General features: G+C 36.2%; 3 protein-coding genes across 3 annotated transcripts; all 3 read right to left on the reverse strand.

The window, feature by feature from the left end:
- Positions 1-989: 989 nt before the first annotated feature.
- LOC145912946 (cilia- and flagella-associated protein 65-like) lies at positions 990-16,998 on the reverse strand. Its single transcript, XM_083000417.1, has 41 exons — positions 16,974-16,998; positions 16,698-16,844; positions 16,370-16,479; positions 16,110-16,166; positions 15,771-15,887; positions 14,915-15,023; positions 14,520-14,686; positions 14,017-14,213; positions 13,617-13,763; positions 13,235-13,347; positions 12,862-12,970; positions 12,614-12,729; positions 12,399-12,548; positions 12,112-12,260; positions 11,850-11,976; positions 11,506-11,638; positions 11,297-11,436; positions 10,924-11,061; positions 10,721-10,813; positions 10,213-10,362; positions 9,624-9,848; positions 9,156-9,326; positions 8,577-8,731; positions 8,181-8,320; positions 8,024-8,104; positions 7,216-7,354; positions 6,861-6,989; positions 6,673-6,788; positions 5,998-6,125; positions 5,788-5,898; positions 5,274-5,465; positions 4,778-4,939; positions 4,442-4,585; positions 3,556-3,933; positions 3,057-3,292; positions 2,505-2,621; positions 2,196-2,406; positions 2,007-2,117; positions 1,739-1,848; positions 1,332-1,484; positions 990-1,182 (listed from the first exon to the last, which is right to left on the reverse strand). The coding sequence occupies exons 2-41, from the start codon at positions 16,776-16,778 to the stop codon at positions 1,080-1,082; spliced, it is 5,715 nt and encodes a 1,904-aa protein (XP_082856543.1). The 5' UTR covers positions 16,779-16,844; positions 16,974-16,998; the 3' UTR covers positions 990-1,079.
- Positions 16,999-17,816: 818 nt separating this feature from the next.
- LOC145913932 (ornithine decarboxylase-like) lies at positions 17,817-19,108 on the reverse strand. Its single transcript, XM_083001702.1, has 5 exons — positions 18,967-19,108; positions 18,697-18,785; positions 18,517-18,637; positions 17,951-18,038; positions 17,817-17,889 (listed from the first exon to the last, which is right to left on the reverse strand). The coding sequence occupies exons 1-5, from the start codon at positions 19,106-19,108 to the stop codon at positions 17,817-17,819; spliced, it is 513 nt and encodes a 170-aa protein (XP_082857828.1).
- A 31-nt stretch (positions 19,109-19,139) lies between these two features.
- On the reverse strand, positions 19,140-20,343 carry LOC145913933 (ornithine decarboxylase-like). Its single transcript, XM_083001703.1, has 5 exons — positions 20,203-20,343; positions 19,954-20,127; positions 19,659-19,831; positions 19,453-19,587; positions 19,140-19,344 (listed from the first exon to the last, which is right to left on the reverse strand). Exons 1-5 carry the CDS (start codon positions 20,341-20,343, stop codon positions 19,140-19,142), a joined length of 828 nt encoding a protein of 275 aa, XP_082857829.1.
- Positions 20,344-21,226: the final 883 nt, after the last annotated feature.

The raw sequence follows: 21,226 nt of genomic DNA on the forward strand, positions 1-21,226 counted from the left end.
ACTTACTTGTGTTGGTTGACAACTGTTCGTCCATGTTCGCTGTGCAACTCCCTTGTTATACATTAGACTATAATGGACCTATTAAACGGAATTTAAATTTAACCCTGTTGGGGTTTATTTTATGTAGCTTGCTATTTATGTCACGCCATGTAATTAAGCGAGCATAGTTTACACATGAAATTCGCATCAAACGAAAACAATTGCAGTGAATCCCAGGAATTTTCCTAACGCTGTTTTATGAAACATGTGAAATATAATGAATTTGTGTTTTGCCGTATTTACCTTCAATTTTCCGCCTTACATATATCTTAGTCATTTAATGATGAGGTCATTTCCGACATCATTGTTTGTAGGTTGGGCGGTGGGCGTGGTACTCACGATAAGCATAACGGTTCGGTCAACACCATATCACGATCTTCACTACAATTAAACACTCCTCGGTACACGTATATTTTCCGTGTAACCGCATACAATTGGGGTGTCTTGTATTAGGGTTAAGAGACAGGAAATTTAGGACAATTAGAAAATGTAATGTTACCCCATGTTTTCCAAAAAAGGTTCATCGTGTTTTTGTCGGGTCCCGTTAAATAATTTGAGCATGACTCGGCAAATGCCATGTGAAAAATATTTGAGACAAAATATAGAATAAAACTAAAGCTTTTTCTATCCAATCGTGTAAAAAATCCGGGTCGTCTCTTTTATTAGGCTCTGTGCAATTCCTACCACGCCAAGCAGTAGCCTCATTGATAGCCCCTCAGCCTGAGAATTTTTAATAATGCATGTTTAAAGCACAAAATTTTGTAAAAAGGCAGTGCACTGGTCCATCAAAGGCATATACTAATTTAACCATGCATTACAGCTACATTTTCCATCCGGATCGAACTATTGGATTCCTGTCACACGAAATCGGATTTAACACTTTGCTTTGTAGATGATATTGCAGATAATAAAGGTGTTGTAGTATGGATTGATTAGTCATAAAATGTGCTTTCGTATTTTTGGTTTATTACAAACAAATAAAATCTATCGAATACATGCCAAATATCAAAAAGAGCAAGACACGAAGTTAAGAAGGTGCTTTAGTTTTGCGAAACAGAAGATCTTGAACTTTTCGAGTTTCGCTTCCTCGGAGTTCCGTTAGTGGGCGCACTTCTGCGAGAACTCCCCGGTTTCGACGAAGGCCTGAAACAAGATAAGACTTTAAGACAGATTCACAACACGTTTAAAACTAAAAATTAAAGCTTTTACATTAATCATATACAAACTCTATTGGCATCGTTACCACATTCAGATCACAACAAAACAACACTGCCATGTATCATTCCACGTACCTTTTCTCAGAACTGTCTCCACCACGTGAGGGCGGTAAAGCGACAGCTCTGGGCCGAGCAGTAAGTATGACGTCACCCTTCAGAGCTTCTTCCATGATATTAGTGATAGTGGAGGAGAAAACATCTTCCAGTAAACTTCCAAACTCCGGCATCCTGAAGGCAATTGTGAGGTTGTATTTAAAAAAGTTACGTGTAGTTAAGCGTTGGTCATTGACAAGGAAATTTTGTCACGCCTGTACACGTTTTGACATTGACTTCACCACCAGAAATGGAGGTTAAACAAATGTACAATATGTTGTTTTGCAGAAGTGGGATATTCAAAGGAACGTAACCAGACAGACTGCAAACCAGAGTTTATTTTACCACAAGGCAAAGAACATGTATGTGAACAATTCCACTGTACGTACTGTAATATGTCTTGTTCAATCTCCCTTTTACGCGTTGAGGACATCGCTGATCGTCCAACCGTAGCGCGGTCACGTGCTGACTGCTGGGTTCCGCTTGAAGATGGACGACTCTGCAAAAACAAACGATTAAATCATGTTGGAAATTCAATATGATCAACAAAAAGTAGTGTTTCTAGTGAAAGAAACGGGTCTAAATTTATGCGAAATATTTGATAGCTTTAGTTTTGTGGGGTGGTTGTGGTAACAAGTTGAATCTGTGGTATCCTACCTCGCCCTCTTGTCGGAGAATTTCGTCCATCAAGTTGGTGGTAGCTTGTTCCGGAGGAGGTGGAGGTTGTTGATTCCCAGGTTCTTCTCTGATCACTGCCTCTTCCTGCTCCTAAATAAGGGTTTGGATCAATAATAGAATCTCGATACTTTCTATGTAAATATCATCCAACCCAATTACAACGCTTACTTTGTCGTCTTCTTTCGTTTCGTCAACTTTAGAATCTTCCTCTTGCTTTTCATCTTTCTTGTCTTCATCTAATTTATCATTCTCCTTGTCAACTTCCACCTCCAGATCAACATCCAACTCTTCCTCCCTCGCAAGTTGGCCAAAGTACGGGGTGGGTTGGGTCGCAATATCTCTGACGTCACCGTGGAATGTCGGGTCATCCAGAAGACCCCTGCATAAAAAAATGTTATCTTCCAAATTACAACACCAAGTGCATCAATGTTAATCACCAACAAACATAAAAAACAGTAACAATAAATGATGGCCAACCTGAGTACGTTTGAAAGTACGGATATGACGACATCTTTTTCTCCTTCGTTGCAAGTGGTGAGCGGATATTGACTTTCCGGTGAACGAGCTCCGACCGGATATGCAACTTGCAAGTTTCTAAATATTAAGTTAAACAAAATAAATAATACCAAAATAAAGTGTAAAAAACTTTCCATCTAAAAATAAGATTAATTTTTTAAAGTTTAAACACTGTGATACAGGCTAATTAAAATCATTACGCTGTAAACACTGTGATACAGGCAATACACAAACATTGTCATAATTTCTCAAACTGTTCTACTTTTCTAGAGACCGATTGTTTGCCTTGTGGGTGTATGTATTTCGTATTTTCGGAGCATTCTTAGTATTGTGCAGTATATAACCATTCAAAACACGTGAGTAACGTACGAAAAAAAACATGACTAACAACTAACATGCTTAAATAGTAGCTGCTGGGGGACTTTGTAAACTAAGCTATGATGATTTACATCCGAAACACTGAAACAGCTGTTAGTTTCTTTTACATATAACACATTATTCTGTGATCATCACCTGTCGACAAAGTGGGCTTTGCTCTGTTTTGAAAAGTTGGTTCGGAATTCTGCGATATCGTGTGTGCGAGCTGTGACACCCAAGTGGTTCACGAAGGGTCTTGGGGACTGCGGTTGAATCCACTCGTTCGTTACATTGGCCTCTTCGTGACGCAACAATCGTGAACGGTTGCTTGGCAACTTGACCGGGTTTTCAAAGCGGATTGGTGGAAGAGTTTGGAAATTCTTGCGCTCGGACTACAAAAAGTGGAAATTATTTAAATTATGCTCAGGTATATGCTGATACCAATCTGTACGAAATAAAGCCTTTCGTATTTTGTGGCAAAATGGTTGTATCAATTTCTTATGGGAAACTGCTTCATCTTCAATTTTTTGCACAAAAAGAACAAAAAATAAAATAATGTCGAAAAGGTAACAAAAAGGTAAAACCTTGCACAAAACCGAACAAAGGTTAAAACCACGTTAAAATTTAAGAGCATTTATAAGTTGTAATCTGTTACCTTCAAAGATTGCTTTGACACAACACTGTCGGTTAACCGCAGTGGAGACGGTCTTTTGTTCAACACGTTTTCCAAATTACGTCGAGGTGACGTCATGCTGTACTTGGACGGACCTGAATGTACCTCGAAGGATTCTGGCTTGGTGACGTCATCGGGCACGTCATCATCGGTGATGTGGAATTCGACAGCCTGTCGGTCACGCTCTGCTTGCCACGCCTCGAGCTCTGCGTGGTATTCTGCCATCTTGATTTCATCAACAACCTCGCATATGAGGTCGAGGTCAAAGAATGAGGGTTGTCCTGCCGCACAGAAGGTTATTCGTGTCATCGTTCGTTCGCCAGGAGCAAGATATCCCTTCACCGGCTCAACTCGCAACACCTGATAATATCAAAATTGATTTTAAAACAAGGAAACACTCTATATGATGATCCACGGTTTTCGATCTAACGCAAAATGTATGCGGGTAAACATGTGTAATATACATATTGTTTATACAGCGACGTTTCGACAAAACCCTACATTACATTATCGTGAAATTAAACACATATCCTTTGTAGAAGTACACTAAATGCCTTATTTAGTACAGTATTTAGACATGCACAAGTTGTGTTTATCATTTAGCAAGCTGTGGGCGTCTGCAATATATTTCATATGACCACTATATAAGAAATGAGTTAACGAAGTCGTCATAACATTAAGCGGAATGCCCAGGGTCGTGAATTTAAATCTTAAACAGAGCTTATTCTGTCGTATATCGCTCCAATTTGCCGGGTAAACGCGGCTTTAATATAGCTAAAGCTACAAAACAATATACCATGTGGTGACAAGCAAAATCTTGTCAAAATAATGTGCAAACATTTAAAATCGTTTCAAAACCAAACTTTACGTCGTTGACGATTTCCGATGCCGCGTGCCAGGAATACGAGAGAGGACGATCATGTGACTTGTTGGAAAGGAAGATCACGTGACGTGAACGACTAAACAAGGGGACATTCCCGAAACTGACACGCTCCTCCGACAAAAACATGATCTAAAATTGAGGAGTCGCATTTTTAGCACGTATGTAATATGATGTTATAAGCGAGAAAAACTGGATGACCAGTTGTTTTAATTGGGAACAGCTTTATTTGGTAAGTAGTTGGATTCATACCTTAAATAAGCGTGATTTTATACACATATAACAACAACAAAAACTTAATATCACCAACTCAACGACCTTTACCTGATCAGGCACAGGGACCTTTTGTGTGCTTGGAACTGCTGTGTACTCTGCAGGTTGATCAAGCATGGGCATGGTTCCACCCATCGCTCTACCGTCGTAACCGATTCCATTGAAGGTGATTAGAGCAGTCTCTCCACCAATTATGTGAATTGGAATGTCCACCTAACACAACAGTAATACCGTATCCAAATAACATGTATTCCTAATAGAATAACATCATGTATACATACATTTTTTGCTGCTACAAATATTAACAACGTTAGCGTGATTATGACATGGTTATTGGGAATAACAAACTTTCCAGGGTATAGAGGGAAGTGCCACAGTATTGGACAATTTACAAATACTCAAACGAAAGGATTGCATGAAGTGGTAGTCAGAATTTTGTTTTTTCAAATTTTAATGCAGAAAAAACAGCCAAGTCCTCAAACCAATAGGCAATGATCTGTTCATAATTTTGAGCTCAAACAGAAAAAAGAATAAAACATTTCCTTACAGTGTAAGTTTTACTTTCCAGGGGCGAGAAAATCCACTCCATGTTTGCAGAAGTACCAGGTGGGATTTCCCCTCTCGGGTTTAGGCAGGTTAGTACAGGGTGGTTGTAGTTCGACTCTTGTAGCTCACGCAGTGGTTCCATGTCTACTTCGTATATGACCGACATACACCCGCCGTTGAACATATCATACAGCTGTCGTTTGAAAATGGCAATTAATAAACAAAAATACTGACTGGCGTAACATACAGTACAAATTTGAGTATGATTTGTTATAGGTGTACTTTGTAGGGCAAAATCCCATGATAACATGTGACCATGTTATCTAACGACCAAGTGCGCAAAATTAACAACCGTAAAAAGGTAATTTACAAAGACACAAAGTTCCCAGTAACACAAAACAATAAGCTATTACAAGTATTATGAAAGCTAATGACAAATCGTAAGAAAAAATTTTCATGGCGTGTAAGTTGAAGAATGTACAAAATTTTAGGAAATCGACTATTTTTTTACCAACCTGTTTCGGGGGTGTCGGGCCACCGATAGGAACTGGTGTGAAAGTGTGTTTCGTTCCAGGGAAGTGAAGATAACGACGGTTTAGTTGAACGGTGACACCAATAAAGTTCAACTGCACATTGAGAAAAATATTTTTGACCCAAATAATAGACCACCAAACAAAGCTTTTCAATGGCTGCTACACTGTGTTTTTTTTGTATTAGTAACGTACCAGGACTTCTTTGCCGTTTTCTATCTTGAATAACACTGGAAGTCTGTGAGTTCCCGCTACATCATGTTTGTAGCTGAGTAAAATCGTTCTGCTCTCTCCGGGTTTTAGAACTCCCCGACTGGGTTTCACTGAAGCAAATATACAGAAGGTTGCCATGCTGTTATTTTTTGTTTTTATTTTCAAGAGCACTGTCTTATAGAAAGTAAAATGTTATTATATTGGACATGCGTGCTTAGTTTTTCTCTTCTAAACGTGATTATCTTGTCATTTGTACTTTCTAATGACAAACGTAATATATCGTATGTTGCACGATTGTAGATGTTTTTCGGCGCAGTTAGGCGCTCACGTGGACAAATAAACAACACAAAAAATCGTCATCCTGACTTAATAAAGGTCTGCAATGTGACTGAAATAAAACACAATTTTGATTTACTTTCTCAACACGAGCTTTGTTTTTTTGTTCTAATTTTTTAGTAATTTATGATTCCTACGTTTTAAATGATTCCTACTTGGGGCCAGTGAAGTCCTACGATTGAAATCAAATTGTGAATGAACTGCATTTCACAATAAAACACAAAATTGTCGATTTTTAAGTAAGTCAGTGTGCCATAAAAGGAATACAACTTGCGTGAATCTAATTCGAGAATTATTTTTTCCATCAGCTGATATACCTACCAGTAAACAGCATATTATCTTGAATGTGGAGTTCGTGAAGTTCTTCGGGATCAAATGCACCGGTTTCAGCCCAATAATCCATATCAAGTTCCATGTCTTTGGGAAAGAGGAACGCCCTGAGTACACGAATTTATTTCAGTTTGGTTAAAAACGACCAAATATCCAAATAACTAGAAATTATAATTCACCATTTGGTTTCCACAAGGCCAGTATTTTGCACCATCATGCTGACATAGCAAGGTTCGGAATCGATGGAAGCAGCCCCGAAGTTGAATTCCATGATGGATTTCGTGTACAGACTCGGTCGTCTCGAAGTGCTGCCATAAAAATAGCAAATAAGTCAATTTTTCGAAACAGTCTCTTGGCATCTAGTTGGAAAACCGCCTATTTTGACAGCAGTTCTATTAGCGTATTAAGCCATATGAGGTATTGCGTTAACAAATTAACTCATATTGTCTTCACATAACTTTTTTGATATTGGATACATTTGTCCTGAAGTTTGGTCACTCAGTTCACCTATAAAAGAAGCGCTATACACGTTACCTGTGCCTTGTGTTGACAGAATATACAAGTTCGGCTGTAGTCGGATCAGAATCAAGGCAAGTGTTTAGATGTTCGAGTGAAAACCATCTCCACAGTTGGGTTTTACTGATGCTGCTTCCACTGCCTGATGGTCGAGCGTCTGTAGGAAGTGCTTGTATTGGTTAAGCATGATTTAATCCCAAATTTTAGCAAAGAACAACAGTTCTTGTGCTCCTGCTGCTACCAGACACGCTGCAATTTACAATAGAGCTGATATTCTGGCAGAAATTGACGTTGTTCATGAAATAACCGTTGGGTGAACCCTGATGAAGTCTCGCTGAATGGCAGATGAAAAGTCGGAGAAATAAACTACGTTAACATTTGCCAGAAGATCAGATTCTATTAGGGGTAATACGACAGCAAATACTCGGGTTTGTATGAACATGACTACCCGGTTATATTTGGTGGTTTTAACATCCTCGTGTGTTACATCTGATGGCAGGTAAAAATTTGTTAAAGCGCCGACTTTAATAAAATACCGTAACGGTTATCCCGACTTTTTAATGGTAAATTCTAAAGAAACAGACAACTAGAGATGGCTGACACGTGTGGCAAACGTTGAAACGTACGAATTCCACTGGTAATAAAATATGACAATGAGACAACGAAATGATATACAACGGTGGATGATGGCAAACTTTGTATTGTCTGGAGAAAAAGACACCCCAGTAGTAAAGGGACTGTATTGATTTACTGTACATGTGAATTAAACTCTATAGTACGTTTGTAGCTTTCAATCAGTTCATTACAACATATTTCATTTACAAACCTATGACAGACAATGTTGGATAAACTCCTTCTGCGCTCAACTCCGATAAAAGAATCCGGCAATTTTTATTGATCGGTTCGCCTGCAGAAAAATATCGTTTATACATAAACGTCTATTCTACATACTAAATAACCTCCTCATAATCTATGTTACTCACCAGACGTGTTGAGTAATTCATAAAATAGTGACCAAGTATAGAGAACTCTTCTGTATGGATGAGCTGTGACTGAGATTGGAATTTTCGACCTGGCTGGAAGAACTGCCTCCCATTTGTTCAACTTTAGGCCGATCGGTTCGCTATAAAAAGTACAATGTTATTGTTATTGTTTTTGACCAAGATTCAATTACTGATAAATCAAACTGTTTATGTTAGTTATAACAAATAATTTTAATTGTTACTGATAAAATAACAGATAATTTTAATTCCACAGCATTTTTTCAAAAAAAAACAGAAAGTTTAATTAGTTGCTAAATTACACATTTTTCTTAAATGACAATTTTGTAGCCACGGTAACATACGGCTATAGGCCAAAACAACAGCAAGTCAACTAACTTCGCATCTGGATTTTCGCCATATTGGCTGTTGATATGTTGTTCAACACATAAGCGAAAATGAAGATCGCATTCCGAGTTGTTAAATAGGATGAGAGGTTGGGTTGAGTTGGATCCTGTTATCACACACCCGAAGTCCACGTTGCAACGTTCCGCCTAAAATCCACATGTTCAAATGTAGAACTCATTATTACACGTAATTATCTTATCAGCACCAGCAGTTCCTATGACATGTATGATTTGTTTGATGAAGCTCGAATCTTAGGCAATAAGATAACTTTGTGCGTGTTTTTGACAGAAATGCCAAATATAATGTTTTTGTTGCTGCCAGGCATGTTGTAACTTAATAATCTGTTCTTCTGGCAAAGATAAAACGTAACTTTATTCACCGACGTTTCGCCTGTTATTCAACAAGGCTTCCTCTTTGCCAGAAGAACAGATTATTAAGTTAGAAATGCCAAAGCTAGAAAGTAGTTGATTGTTATACTTATACAGATTATTGCATCAGTCACAACTTAAGCACATTTTCATACTTTACATACCGAGTAATGTTTAGAAAGAAACGTATCAATAACGTTACCTTTATGTCCCCTTCAAATCCCTCGCCCACAGTGCGGATGGCAAAGAGTCTTGCGTCAGCTTTGTTGTACAAACATGCGTACTGACTGTCTGCTTGGTAATGCCAAGTCAAGCAGATGGGCTTGAAAACGTATTTCTTTCCTTCGGCTGGAGTGAATGTCCAAGTGTGATTCTAAGCAAATAATTAACACGGTGAGGTTTGGAACTAATTTTGACGGTTATTTTCCATAGTGTTTATAAGCTGTGCACTACAACTTTTAAACAGTATATTTGCAAAGTCGCATACTATTTAGGTTGCAAACAATACGTTAATGCTGAACAAACCCCAACGTTTAATAGATATTTCTTATGATGCTGACATGCACACTATTTCAATTCTCATTAAACTATTTTACATTAACTTTTTAAACCACTTTGTAAAAGTCAGGAGCAGACTATTTCGATGAGCAATTTAAATTACCCCACCTACCTGTATTTCGTTGGGATAAATAACGCCTTCCTGAGGTGTAACAGACAAGAACTTTGAATCTCTTCCCGGAAAATGCCAGTTAAACATAAGCGGAATGCGACCAATATTTTGGACTTCAAATTCACGTTTGTTGGTGGTCGATACACAGGTTGGACGGAAGTACATTTCACCTTCGTTGCTAAGCAACAGCTCAGGCTGCTCTCCAGACCCAACAAGTTTAATGATCTGTGATGAAAATATGCATTCATTTTCATGCGTTGATTGGTATTTTATATGTTTATGTTCAGTTCTGTTCGTAAATTGTCAGTAAAAAAACTTAGATTGGAGGAAATAGCAATTTCAAAAGGGAAAGTTGTTGCAAGTTTAAAATACAAATTGTCAATAAAATTACGAACACATTTATTAACATATCTTTCTTTTCTTTACTCAATCATGTTCATTTTTAAAGGCGTTGGTAAACCAACAAAAGGAAAAACGATTTTTTTAATGACACATATTTTAAGAATGACCAAGTGATCGATAAGTCAAGTATTTTTAAACATGTTTAAACTAAAACGACAAAATATCTTTTTAAGTCAAATAAACAAACCTTGTCGTTTTTGGTGTTGTCGTTTAAGCGCAAGGTGACAAAACTGTTGTAAGTTGAAACTTTCTTAGGGTTGAGTCTCACTGTGCTAATGTGATATCTTGATCTCACCAAACCCTGTTGTTGTTTCACAATAAAACCATCGTTTTGTGCCTAAAAAAACACAGTTTATGCTAAAATATTTTCTAAAAAATTTTTACCATATTTTCAAACATATGTCAACAGCTGCACTGATGAGACCTCACAGGTCGAAACAGTGCGTGTACACACCCTGTCTGCAACTTTCCAGTATTATGGCTTTTTTTGCACATATTACATATGTTTTTACATATCTTTGAATTTGTCAAAAGCTATGGCAGCTAAGTATAAATATTATGGGTGTTTTTAGGAGTGAATCCAAGCTCCTAAATTATCTGCCACAGCAATGAAAAATATTGAGGGCAAACTTAACAATAAAGCAAAATTAGAAACAGGATAAAATATAAGCCATGGGCTTTACTTAAAATTCTACCTTAACAAATTGGTAAAGCAGTGGAGTGTTCCCCTTGTTTTCCAATAAGATTGTCTTGTATGAATTTTCACCAGCTGATACAGCAGGCAAAATCTAAAAGCAATTAAAACCATGTAAATACACATACAAGTAATTGTATCTGTAAATATTCATACTATAGTCCATAGACTTTTTTCAGAAAATTTAATAACAAACTATCTCACCATGTTTTGAGTGCTGAACGATGATTCGGGAAGGAAAGTTTCGTTGCTGCCAACAAAGGTATGCGCTGAAACATCGACCGTAAGCAACCATGGAAGACAGATACTCACATCCTCAACCAACCGATAATCTCTCATACACTGCACATAAAATCTTTCCCTAAATACTTGTGCACTTTCCTTGTAATTTTACTACATCAGATGGTGAAAGTGAGTTCACTGATTAAATTTGGTCTGTTGCTGATTATAGTATGTTTTGGGTGTTTGATAGCATTTAATATACTAATTAAAATATTTAAACAGAAGAATTTGTGCAAAAGTTTTTTACCAAAAGAAATTAACAGAGATTTTTACAAAAATATCTGGCCAAACAAACCTTATAGAAAACGTAACACTCAAGCTCTTTGCCGAAGAACTGATTTGGGGCATTTGGTTTGAAAATAATTCTGAAGTCAGTTGATTTCAGTGGAGGAATATCACACGACGATGGATGGACCTCAAACACACAGGTGGGGTCTATAATGACAATAAATCACTTATTATTGGATACAAAGAAAACTATGTTGAGAAAAGAAATAAGGCTACCATCAATCCACATTGCTGTTACTTTTCCTCTGGTGTGATTGGTCATTTGTATGGTCACATGACATGATGTGTGGTATTCAACCTGGCCAATCCACACAGAGGCTTGGTCAAGTGATACATGTGGGGGGTAGTGCTAAACACAATACAAATGTTAAATTGCAAAATCACTGATCATTGCTGCATGTTGAACCACTTTCTTTTTCATGCATAAAATCCTATATTTCATGATTATTAAAACAATGACAACAAAAAGGTCATCACAAGCAAAAGTTGGTTGTGAAACATTCACTTTTAGACATACATATAAATAACAACAATAAGGAATGTCGATAAAAAATACTAACAGTGATTTCAGTATTGTGTCCATCATCAAAATATTCATCCATTGGAGATTGTTTGTCAAATAAAAGTTCTTGTTTGTCTCCAGCTAACATCAAATACCCATCTTCATCCTGTACCAATTTCCCTTCTCTGTAAAACATAGTTCTAAGCTTAAAATAGTTTAAAAAAATAAAGTGCTAATTTATGATTATATTAGTATATATTGATTATAACCAAATTGCTCAAAGTCATGTGGTTAATTGACAGTGAAACTGATCAGCATACTTCAGTTGGCTGTTAAGTATGTCTGGAGGGTAATGACTGAGCCCTCTTTCAACATGGACTCTGTATCTGTGAAGATTTTCTTCCTTTAGCATTGGTGGTTTGCATTCTTCTGTGTGACAAGTTCCCAAGAAATCAACAAATATGGGTTCCTATAAAGCAAAAATGAAGTCCTGAAATGTTTGTTTTGTAAAGCTGGTAATTGCGGCATTGCAACTTTTGCAAAAACAGTTTATTATTCAATTGAACAATGGAAATAACCAGAATAGTCACAAAATAGAATGAGCTACCTGTTCATGAATAAGAATAGTGACCCTTTTATGGTAGTTGATGGAGTGAGGTGGGGTAAAATGGACAATATGTGTTTGTGAAGAATTTGATGCCAGAAACCCGCTGTTGCTGTTCACCGAAAACACACAGTTACATTCATCGAGAAGAATCTGAAAATTGAATTAAATTGGATTTCCAGTCCTTGTGCAAGATATGTTGAAACAATATAGCTTACCTGGTAAACTGCTTCACAGTCTGATTCGTTGGTGATCTGAAAAGACCTTGTTGCCGATTTTCCCTGGCTTACCACTCCAAAGTTAACTGCTGATACACTTAGTTGTATGTTGGGACCTAAACAGATGTAAGTATTACCAACTGCAACAAAATAACAATTCCCATATTACCAATATAAATCGATGACTTCCTTTGATTTTATTACTGTGTAATTTTTAAATAGTAAATGTGAAACATAACAACACATACCAGTGCAGGATCCAATACACTTGAGTGTTGACTTGCTGATACTTCCGAATGCACTCACTTTAAAATAATCCACATTTGTTTTGCCCGCCGCATGGGGAGTGTAAGTAATCTGTAAAAAAATAAGTAATACATGCTTACATAGAAATGCATAGAAAATCGAATAAGTCTCTGCCAACTAAATACTCCAGCCTGAAAAAGATTGTTTACATATTTGGAAAAGCCCAACTTCTTACAAAAGAGGAAACTTGTACAGTGTGTATATATATAATATGTAGTTGTTTTTCAATAGACCATTGTAAAACTCGAAATGTGCAAAATAAGTGTGGACAAAAATTGTAACACACGAATTACAAAAAAAACAGATTTAACTAACTGGTAGTTTGAAGTTTCCCATCGCAGGAATCATGCCACTGGTGATAGGGGAGTGGAATGGCAAATCTAGCCGAAGTGTTTGAAATAATCGTTGCACCTTGAAAGGTGTTTTTACTGGAGAAGTATAAAAGAGGTTTGAGTGTTCTTCAATAGATGCTTGAACCTATCTTACAACATACAAAGAACAAAAGCTTTTTCAAAGTTCTGAAGTTTCTTTGATGGAAAGTAACTCAAGAGATATGGTCATAATGACAATTGAGTCTGTGGTATCTATAGATATCATGCTTTTTAATCACAACAAAATACCAAAAAATAAAAACATATTGTTCAATATTTATTTTGCAATTAAAACCTTGCTTATAAAAGTGGGCAGCAGAACCTACCATTGGATAAGTTGTGCAAGGTTATGAACTTTTCAGCTGAGTGGTGGACATTCACATTATTGAACTTCAAGACTGGCATTGAATTTTCATTTTCCAGATCCTTTGGCAACTTGGTACTGGTGCTGACCAAAATATGAGGGTATTTTCCTTTAAAAATACAATTTGTTTTTTTTTTATATAAAGCAAGCTTTTTTGCAGCATTAGTCAAATAATTTTTTTGAAATTAACTTTTTTCCAACACCACTTGTTGTGTGTGCCACAATTTTTTGATATAAAAAACCTGGTGTTTAGTGATGCCTTTTTTGTGAAATATGTTTTCTGAAGTTAAACTACATTTAGACATGAGGTCTGTTATTAACAAATATGAATTTAAAATAAACTACAATTTTTTTGAACTTACCAATTCCCTCGAGTTTCATGGTTTTCACCATGTTTTGTCCAAATGAGCAAACTGCTGTGGCCTCGAATACATTTGCAGTAGTTGGACGAAAAATTACTTTTAAAGTGCATGAGGCTGTAGGTTGAAGCAGTCCAGATGTTGGGATTATTGCAAAAGGTTCAGAGACTTGCCATGAGTAGTTGGTCGGAAGTTCGCTGCTGTGGAAACAAGTAAAAAACAAGTTAAACAAACCAAGCAACTTTAAAAAACATTATGAGATAAAATTATATACAACACTGTGTAGCAAATATTATCAAGTCAGGGTACTATTTATATTTTATTAGAAAAATATTTTAAAAATCTCTTTTTCAACACAACATTGATATATTTTTTTCAAATTAAGATAGTGTCCGTTAAAATACCAATAAAATATGATAAGCTTTTACCCATATACAAGCTATCATGTGATTCACATGTTATTTGTATTGCTGAATTATGCATATTTTCATATATCATTTACAAACCTCATATTCTTCATTTCGAAGTTTAATTCCATTGTGTCATGAATTGCTGTGAGACCAAAATGAATGCTTTCTGGCAAATGTAACTTTGTTTCAGGCAACAAAGCCTGCAGTGAAATACTGAAGGTTCCAGATCCAGTACTGAACTCAATCCTGTCCTCATATTTTTCCTTTGAATATAAATACATGGTTGGTTTGAAGTTACTGTAGAGTGGATGGCACCAAGTACTTATTAAGAGCTTGTTTTATTTGCTGTATATTTTGGGTAACAAGCATTGCAATTTAAATGTAATCAATAAGGGAGCAAAATTTTTGCATGTGATACAGAACAAGAATTTTGGTTATTACACTACAAAAATCACGAAGGTTTACATAAGAACATGTTTTGTAATTCTTACCTTTTCCAGAGGACGGAATGTTACAGGAAGTGTGAAGCTTGTCCCAGCACTCAGGACAATTGCTTGTGGAAATAAAGTGCTAAAAAACCTTGAGCTTGGAACTTTGTATCTGGAATTGCAAAGGTGATTGTTGTTTACCATGTTTGCCTGAGCGATAAACTGCAAGCATATTCAAAACATTATTACAACAGTTTAGGTTTCCAACTGTGGTTAAACAAACATATTAATTCACAAACAAACACTGTGGTCTGTGCAAGTTCAATTGGTGGAAAATAAATGTATGAAAAAAAGAATTATCCTGCTTCTAATAGAAGAATACATTTTGTGCAGATTATCCTCAATGCAGGGTTCAAATTAGCGGGAAAAAAACTAATCGCAAAAATGTTACAACTGAAATTCCTATATATATTGTGCATTACGCTTGAAACCTACTGTTTTAAACTCGTTGACTCAATATTTGTTCCATAATACTTCGCTATCGTTTCATTGACTTAGTAATTATTGCGCAGTAGAGGTTTGACAAAATACAAGGATTAAAAGTAAATAGTCGTTGACATTGCCAAGAAAAGTTAACAGCGTTGTTTGCATCAGCGCTTGTTGCGTGTACGAATGTATAGATAAAGAAGGATTCTGTGCCTTATAATCTGCTTCATGTTGCGTCGCAATTATTCCAAAAACGGGTCGCAATAACTCCAATAATGGTTCGCAATTTGCGAATTGCGAACTGCTAATTCGAACCCTGCAATGTTTCATGTTTAAACAGAATACTGTTTGCAAAAGTAACAAAAAACACAGTAAATAAACTTTGACAGTAATAGCAACTTATTGTGTCAAAATAAGCAACAAAAATGCTTACTTGATTTTTTGTGTTTTTACATGAACATTTTTTAATGTTAAATTCTTTGTGTATTCTTCACCAGGTTCCCAACCTTTCCATACAACCTGTTCTGGTCTCACTTCCAACCCAAGAGCTCTGTTGAGATAAAATTTTTACACATTATGTAATTGTCTTCCTTTAAAGAAGTTTAACACAGCATTTCAAAAAGGTGTGATCTAAGCTTGATTGATTTCTGAAATAATTCTCTTTCAAACACCATTTTTTCCTATGTTAAATCAAATAAGTGTCATTATTAAAGATCTAATAAGTTAAACTGTGACATTTACATTTGTTGAAATGTTTTATGTAACAACTTACTTAAACTTTGGAATATTCTCATTTTTTTCAGAGATGGACTGAGAGCTTTCAGCAGTTCTGTAAAAAGTTTTTGTTTTAATTTATTTTTTTGCTGTCATATCCTGTGAAAATTTGGTTGAAACAAAAAAACTCAGACATAAAAAAGTAATTTTTGGCATTTTATGCAACAAAGTGTTACAAAGATAAATAAAACAATGTTCACAATTTGTTTCTGCCAAAAGAAAACAGTTTGTTTTATTTAGATTTATATCTGGACATACTTTGGTACAAACAACATTCCAGTTTTGCGACTTCTTCTTGATAAAGGCTCATATCGAATTGCTGATGCACTCGGTGGAACAGGGGTGACATGTTTGGAAAATACTTCTGACTGGAAAAAAGTGATAACATGTCAATAAAAGAATTTTTTGTGAAATTTTGATTTTTTAATAATTGTGTGAATCGACAGTTAAGATGAAATTTATAGCATTCAACTGACACAGGGTCAGACTGAAAAGTTTGTAAATGGTGACGCTTTTACCAATCTGGCCATTGCATGGGCATGAATTTATCCTGCATGAAAAAATTAAAAAATTCAGATGGACCTACTTTTAACAGTGGTTGAGTGACACCAGTACGTTTTGTTTTTCCTGAAGCCGCATCAACTGATCTTCTTTGTGCAGAAATCATCGTAAGTGTTAGTAAATCACAGAGCTGTTTTTAAATTAGGCTACTTCATATCGCATGTTTCAAAATCTAAGAAAATGTATGCATAGCATTCAGAAATTGGTAATAAAATATGTATCTGCTAAGCAAGGATAATTTTTGCATAAACAAGGAAAAACATTTATTGTATCGTTAATTAGCAACAGTTAGTTTATATACCTTAACTTTTGTCTGCACTAACACTTTCTTCGCTGAGTTTACCGTTGCTATGGATTTTATCCCGCGTAATATCAAGGACACATTTACGGAACGTAGTTTTACGGTAACTGTAGAGACACCTCTCAGTATTTCCATTAAAAAGGTCAGTACTGGTGTTTGGGGTGGAATTCAATGTCTGAATTTCTGCGTCACCGTATTTAAAAATTTGTTTGGACTAGGGTTTCCCTAAATCAAAGTTTTTTCGTGTGTCAGGTTTAAAAATAATAAGTGTGTAAATTTACAGAATTTGTGAATAAATTGTTAAATTTGTGCGTAAATTTAATGAATTTAAGGTTCTTGTAAGTATTTAGAACACACCAGCCGATTTTGTACCGGAACGGCATAACGGTAAGATTTCTTTTACCGGAACAGCGTTCCAGCTTACTTTTACCACTACTGGTTACAATATTTTTTGAGTGAGCGAAAGCGAAAAATTGCCTTGGATGGGTTTGGAATTCATAAGCTACTTGTGTTTGGGTCTCTAAATATACTCAATTTGACTGCCATAGTGCCAGCATTCGACAGGGTCCGTCAGATATATAGTTACTTAAATCTAGATGAGTTTCTTTTTCCATGTTGTGTTTCATGGGGAATTTAATGCTGTGTATAAACTCCTGCGTTAGCGTTTTGACGTCAATTGATTGGTGAGAGCGTCAAATGCTTGCTTTAGAGCGTTAGTGTTAACAGTAATACTGAAACAACACATTTCACATTTTCAAAAGGATCCATATAACATGTTATACAATCATTATACACGCGATACAGCCAGTAAACAACTTCATTTTGAGAAAACCCTATAACAGCTTATTCATCAGTTTTACTGCATTCAATACATGGAAGCAGAGATGGAAACATTGCTGTGCTTTTCAGTTCTTCCCTGCAAATAAATGCATCATCTATGTAAGGGATCAATAGAATATGTGTACAAGATATCTTACAGTTTAGATTCGGTGATGAAATGAAATGCTTTGTAGGTGACGAAACCGTTGAATCCGAATTGTGTCAGTGCGGCATAACTTCCCATTTCTAAAAAAACACGCAGGATAAGGACACGAGCTGGCGTAAATACCCCCACAATGTAGCCGTGGGGAACATTGGCAACTCGAAAATTGAAAAAAGTAAGTGGTATTTTATGCTTCCATAAACAATTGTATTATATCTAATTAGGTTTTGTTTTGAAGATAACTTATCATTAGAGCCTGATTAGAAGCCTGATGTTTGTTTTCAAGATTTTGAAAATCTGTTTTGAAAAATAACCGTGAGTTATGTTCCTAAATATAAGTTATAATTTGTGTATGTTTGAGTATTAACTATCATCCCTGTGGATATATTTACAGTACATATGGTTTTCCAATATCTCCAAACAGTTAAAAACAGAAAATGTTTTTATAAATATAGGCTAATAATGTGCAAGTAATAAACATTCAACTTCAGAAATGGAAGATATATAAGTTTGTCACAATTATCGCTTGATGTCTCACACAATCACAATTAATAACTTAACCTTTCCAATATATCCAGGATAACAGGTCAACTTCGGGCATTAACACTGACTTAGTAATGACATCAGAACCATCTAAAGATATGCCATACAACTTGCTTTGTCGGGGAACACCTTTCACAATCTGGCAAAAGTAAAGAAGGCAGTTCAGGGATTAAAGTAAGTGTCCGCAAGATTAGTTACATGAAGAGGTCTTGCTGAATATTTGGCGTTGTCCAATACATTGCAAAAGCTGTTGTAAACACCATCACCAACGTAGTAGCAGATACAACCTGAAAATAAGGATAAAAAAAACATAAAAACATGGGATAAATATTTCAAACTGTCTTATGTGTTATGTGTACAGGTCACAATGGTTACGCCGTGTTCATAACGCATTAAATAAATGTGTAGGACTGAAATAATTTTCAAATTTACCAGCACGTATACCAGACAACCCAAGTTCAGACTAACCATCCATTACTTTCTTGCCAACCACGTTGGTTACCAATGCCATCGCAGGTCCGGGAAAGTACCTTCCTGGTTCGGAGACAAATTTGACGTCACTTTCAGGAGGAAAATTGTCATCCAAACTCTCTCTGATGATCCGGGCCATCTGATAAAAAAAATCACACGGGAAAATAACATTAACATTTTGTGCATATATAGAGTTCACGTGCTTTAGTAAAAGGAACGACGGAATTTTCAGTTTCAGATCCGGGAAAACCTCCTCCGATGTCCAGTAAGTTGAACTTGTATCCTACGTCACACGCAAAATCAAAAATCTGTTTTGAGTCCTTGATTGCATGGTTGAATGAATCAGCATTAAAGCAGCCGCAGCCAACGTGAAAGCTGAAAGTAAGTGTTATATATTCGTACACATTTATCGTTTTCCCTAGCTTGACTTTTACATGTTTTAAAAGTCGAACAATTTTATTAGAGCTGAATTTTGCCACTTACCTTACTCCTATAACGTTGAGTTCAAGTTTCCTGGCTGTTTGAAGTAATCCCTTGGAGTCCTCCAATGTGGCACCAAATTTGCTTCCGAAAGGTTTTCTAACGTCTTTTTCTCTTGTGCGTATCCGCAGAAGAAGCCTGCGTAGGTTTTTACATATTGCTTACTGCACCTCCCCAAGACGAAAGTACTCAACATTTAGTCACAGAACCTTGCTTCTGGATACAATTCTTTGGTTTTGTAAAGCTCCTCTTCATTGTCAAACACCATTGTTTTAACTCCTTTCTCCTTGGCGAACAAGATATGTGAGGAGAACTTACAAGTATGAGCGAAGATGATTTTATCCGGATCAACACCGCTCCTTAAAGCCATTGAAATCTCATTCTAAAAACAGTGTGCGTTGTTGTTTTATTGGAAATTGTAGAAAGATTGTAATACAGTGCGTGAAAATAATTCCCACATCTGTAGTGCTAAAAATTTAAGGGGCTTCTGATTTATGTTCTTACCTTGCTTGCGCAGTCAAATCCACAGCCAAGTGCGGTCATTGTAGAAACAATGGGTTGAAGCGAATTTGCTTTGATTGCGTAACAAACGTTAACACGAGGCAATTCTTCTTTGAATCTCTTATACTGATCAAGGATTCTTCCAATGTCGCACACAAAGAATGATTCGTCCCAATCCTATAATGCATACTGTTGGTGACTTTCTTATATGACTGGATAAGTATGGGTACAAATGCTAGTTATGAGCATTACCTTTTTGTGCTCAACTTTTTTCGCCACATTTTGAGCCATTTCGAAGCAATCTGTGTCATTTCCAACCACTTTCACGGACTGTTGAAACGGAAAGGGGTAGGACAAGCAAAATTCTTCTTGGTGTGTTTTAGAATCTTCCATTTTTACGAACAACTAACAACACTTCGCATCTGGCCTCTGCTGCAGTCTGCAACTACCAAGTTAACGCTTAATTTGCAGTTTATGGTCCTTGAACATTGGGGCTGAAATTTCTACAACATACATTAAGGGAAAGCAAACTTGCGTTGACATGTTCAGACTTGGGCCAACGCCAGCAGAGACGATATTCTGGAAATTACACATAACACAACGACCAATTTGGCTTTAGGGACATAACAATGTGGCCTTTATACATTGATTAGATTCAGAACTTTAAATGTCATTTTTCAGGACCAAGGTAAATGGGTCCATAACAGTCACTTCTGTATTATATAGCAAAAGATATCGGCAGAATAATACAGTTCTTGTTTGCTAATCATTTGAGGCTAATTTTTTTTTCGGCTCATACGTTCCGGCTTATACTTTCACCACTGGCGTCTCTAATTCGGAAAACGATTCATTTCTGTCGAAGCAGACAAATTTGCAAAGCGAACAGTTCAGACATTCTTTGGAAAAGTATCCTAATACCACAACTATTAACAAAAATGAAAAGCGAAATCCCTGAGTTTAACGAGACTAAATTACCAGATGAAAAGTATCGCAGTGTTTTCAGGGATAGCACAAAGCGTCGAGTCATAACCAAAAGGCTAAAAACGCATCTACTGAAGTGTTGCTGCTGTAAAAACAGCGATTCGTGCAAGCAATTCATCCGGAAAAATCTCACCATATGCTCATGCTGGGAATGCAGTTTGTTTAGTTTTTTTGGACTTTAAGTAAAAATCCAAATTATAATGGAAATGTTAAAAAAAAGATAGACTAACAAGAACAATATTTTTGTGAAATAGTTTCGGCAGCACAGGAATTAAATCTGTTGATATATGAGGTA

Source organism: Ascidia mentula, chromosome 9, assembly GCF_947561715.1.
Source record: "Ascidia mentula chromosome 9, kaAscMent1.1, whole genome shotgun sequence".
Taxonomy (NCBI): Eukaryota; Metazoa; Chordata; class Ascidiacea; order Phlebobranchia; family Ascidiidae; genus Ascidia; species Ascidia mentula.

What these genes read in the sequence shown, in the direction of transcription:
- LOC145912946 (XM_083000417.1), bottom strand. Translation starts at nt 16,778, where the DNA reads ATGATTTCTGCACAAAGAAGATCAGTTGATGCGGCTTCAGGAAAAACA. An exon ending in CGTTCAGCACTCAAAACATG is followed by an intron (nt 10,814 to 10,923) that starts GTGAGATAGTTT and finishes AATTGCTTTTAG; the next exon opens with ATTTTGCCTGCTGTATCAGC. An exon ending in AAACGAAAGAAGACGACAAA is followed by an intron (nt 2,118 to 2,195) that starts GTAAGCGTTGTA and finishes ACCCTTATTTAG; the next exon opens with GAGCAGGAAGAGGCAGTGAT.
- LOC145913933 (XM_083001703.1), bottom strand. Translation starts at nt 20,343, where the DNA reads ATGGAAGATTCTAAAACACACCAAGAAGAATTTTGCTTGTCCTACCCC. An exon ending in AAAAAGTTGAGCACAAAAAG is followed by an intron (nt 20,128 to 20,202) that starts GTAATGCTCATA and finishes TATGCATTATAG; the next exon opens with GATTGGGACGAATCATTCTT. An exon ending in GAATTGTATCCAGAAGCAAG is followed by an intron (nt 19,588 to 19,658) that starts GTTCTGTGACTA and finishes AAACCTACGCAG; the next exon opens with GCTTCTTCTGCGGATACGCA.
- LOC145913932 (XM_083001702.1), bottom strand. Translation starts at nt 19,108, where the DNA reads ATGGCCCGGATCATCAGAGAGAGTTTGGATGACAATTTTCCTCCTGAA. An exon ending in ATTCAGCAAGACCTCTTCAT is followed by an intron (nt 18,638 to 18,696) that starts GTAACTAATCTT and finishes TACTTTTGCCAG; the next exon opens with ATTGTGAAAGGTGTTCCCCG. An exon ending in TTCATCACCGAATCTAAACT is followed by an intron (nt 17,890 to 17,950) that starts GTAAGATATCTT and finishes ATTTATTTGCAG; the next exon opens with GGAAGAACTGAAAAGCACAG.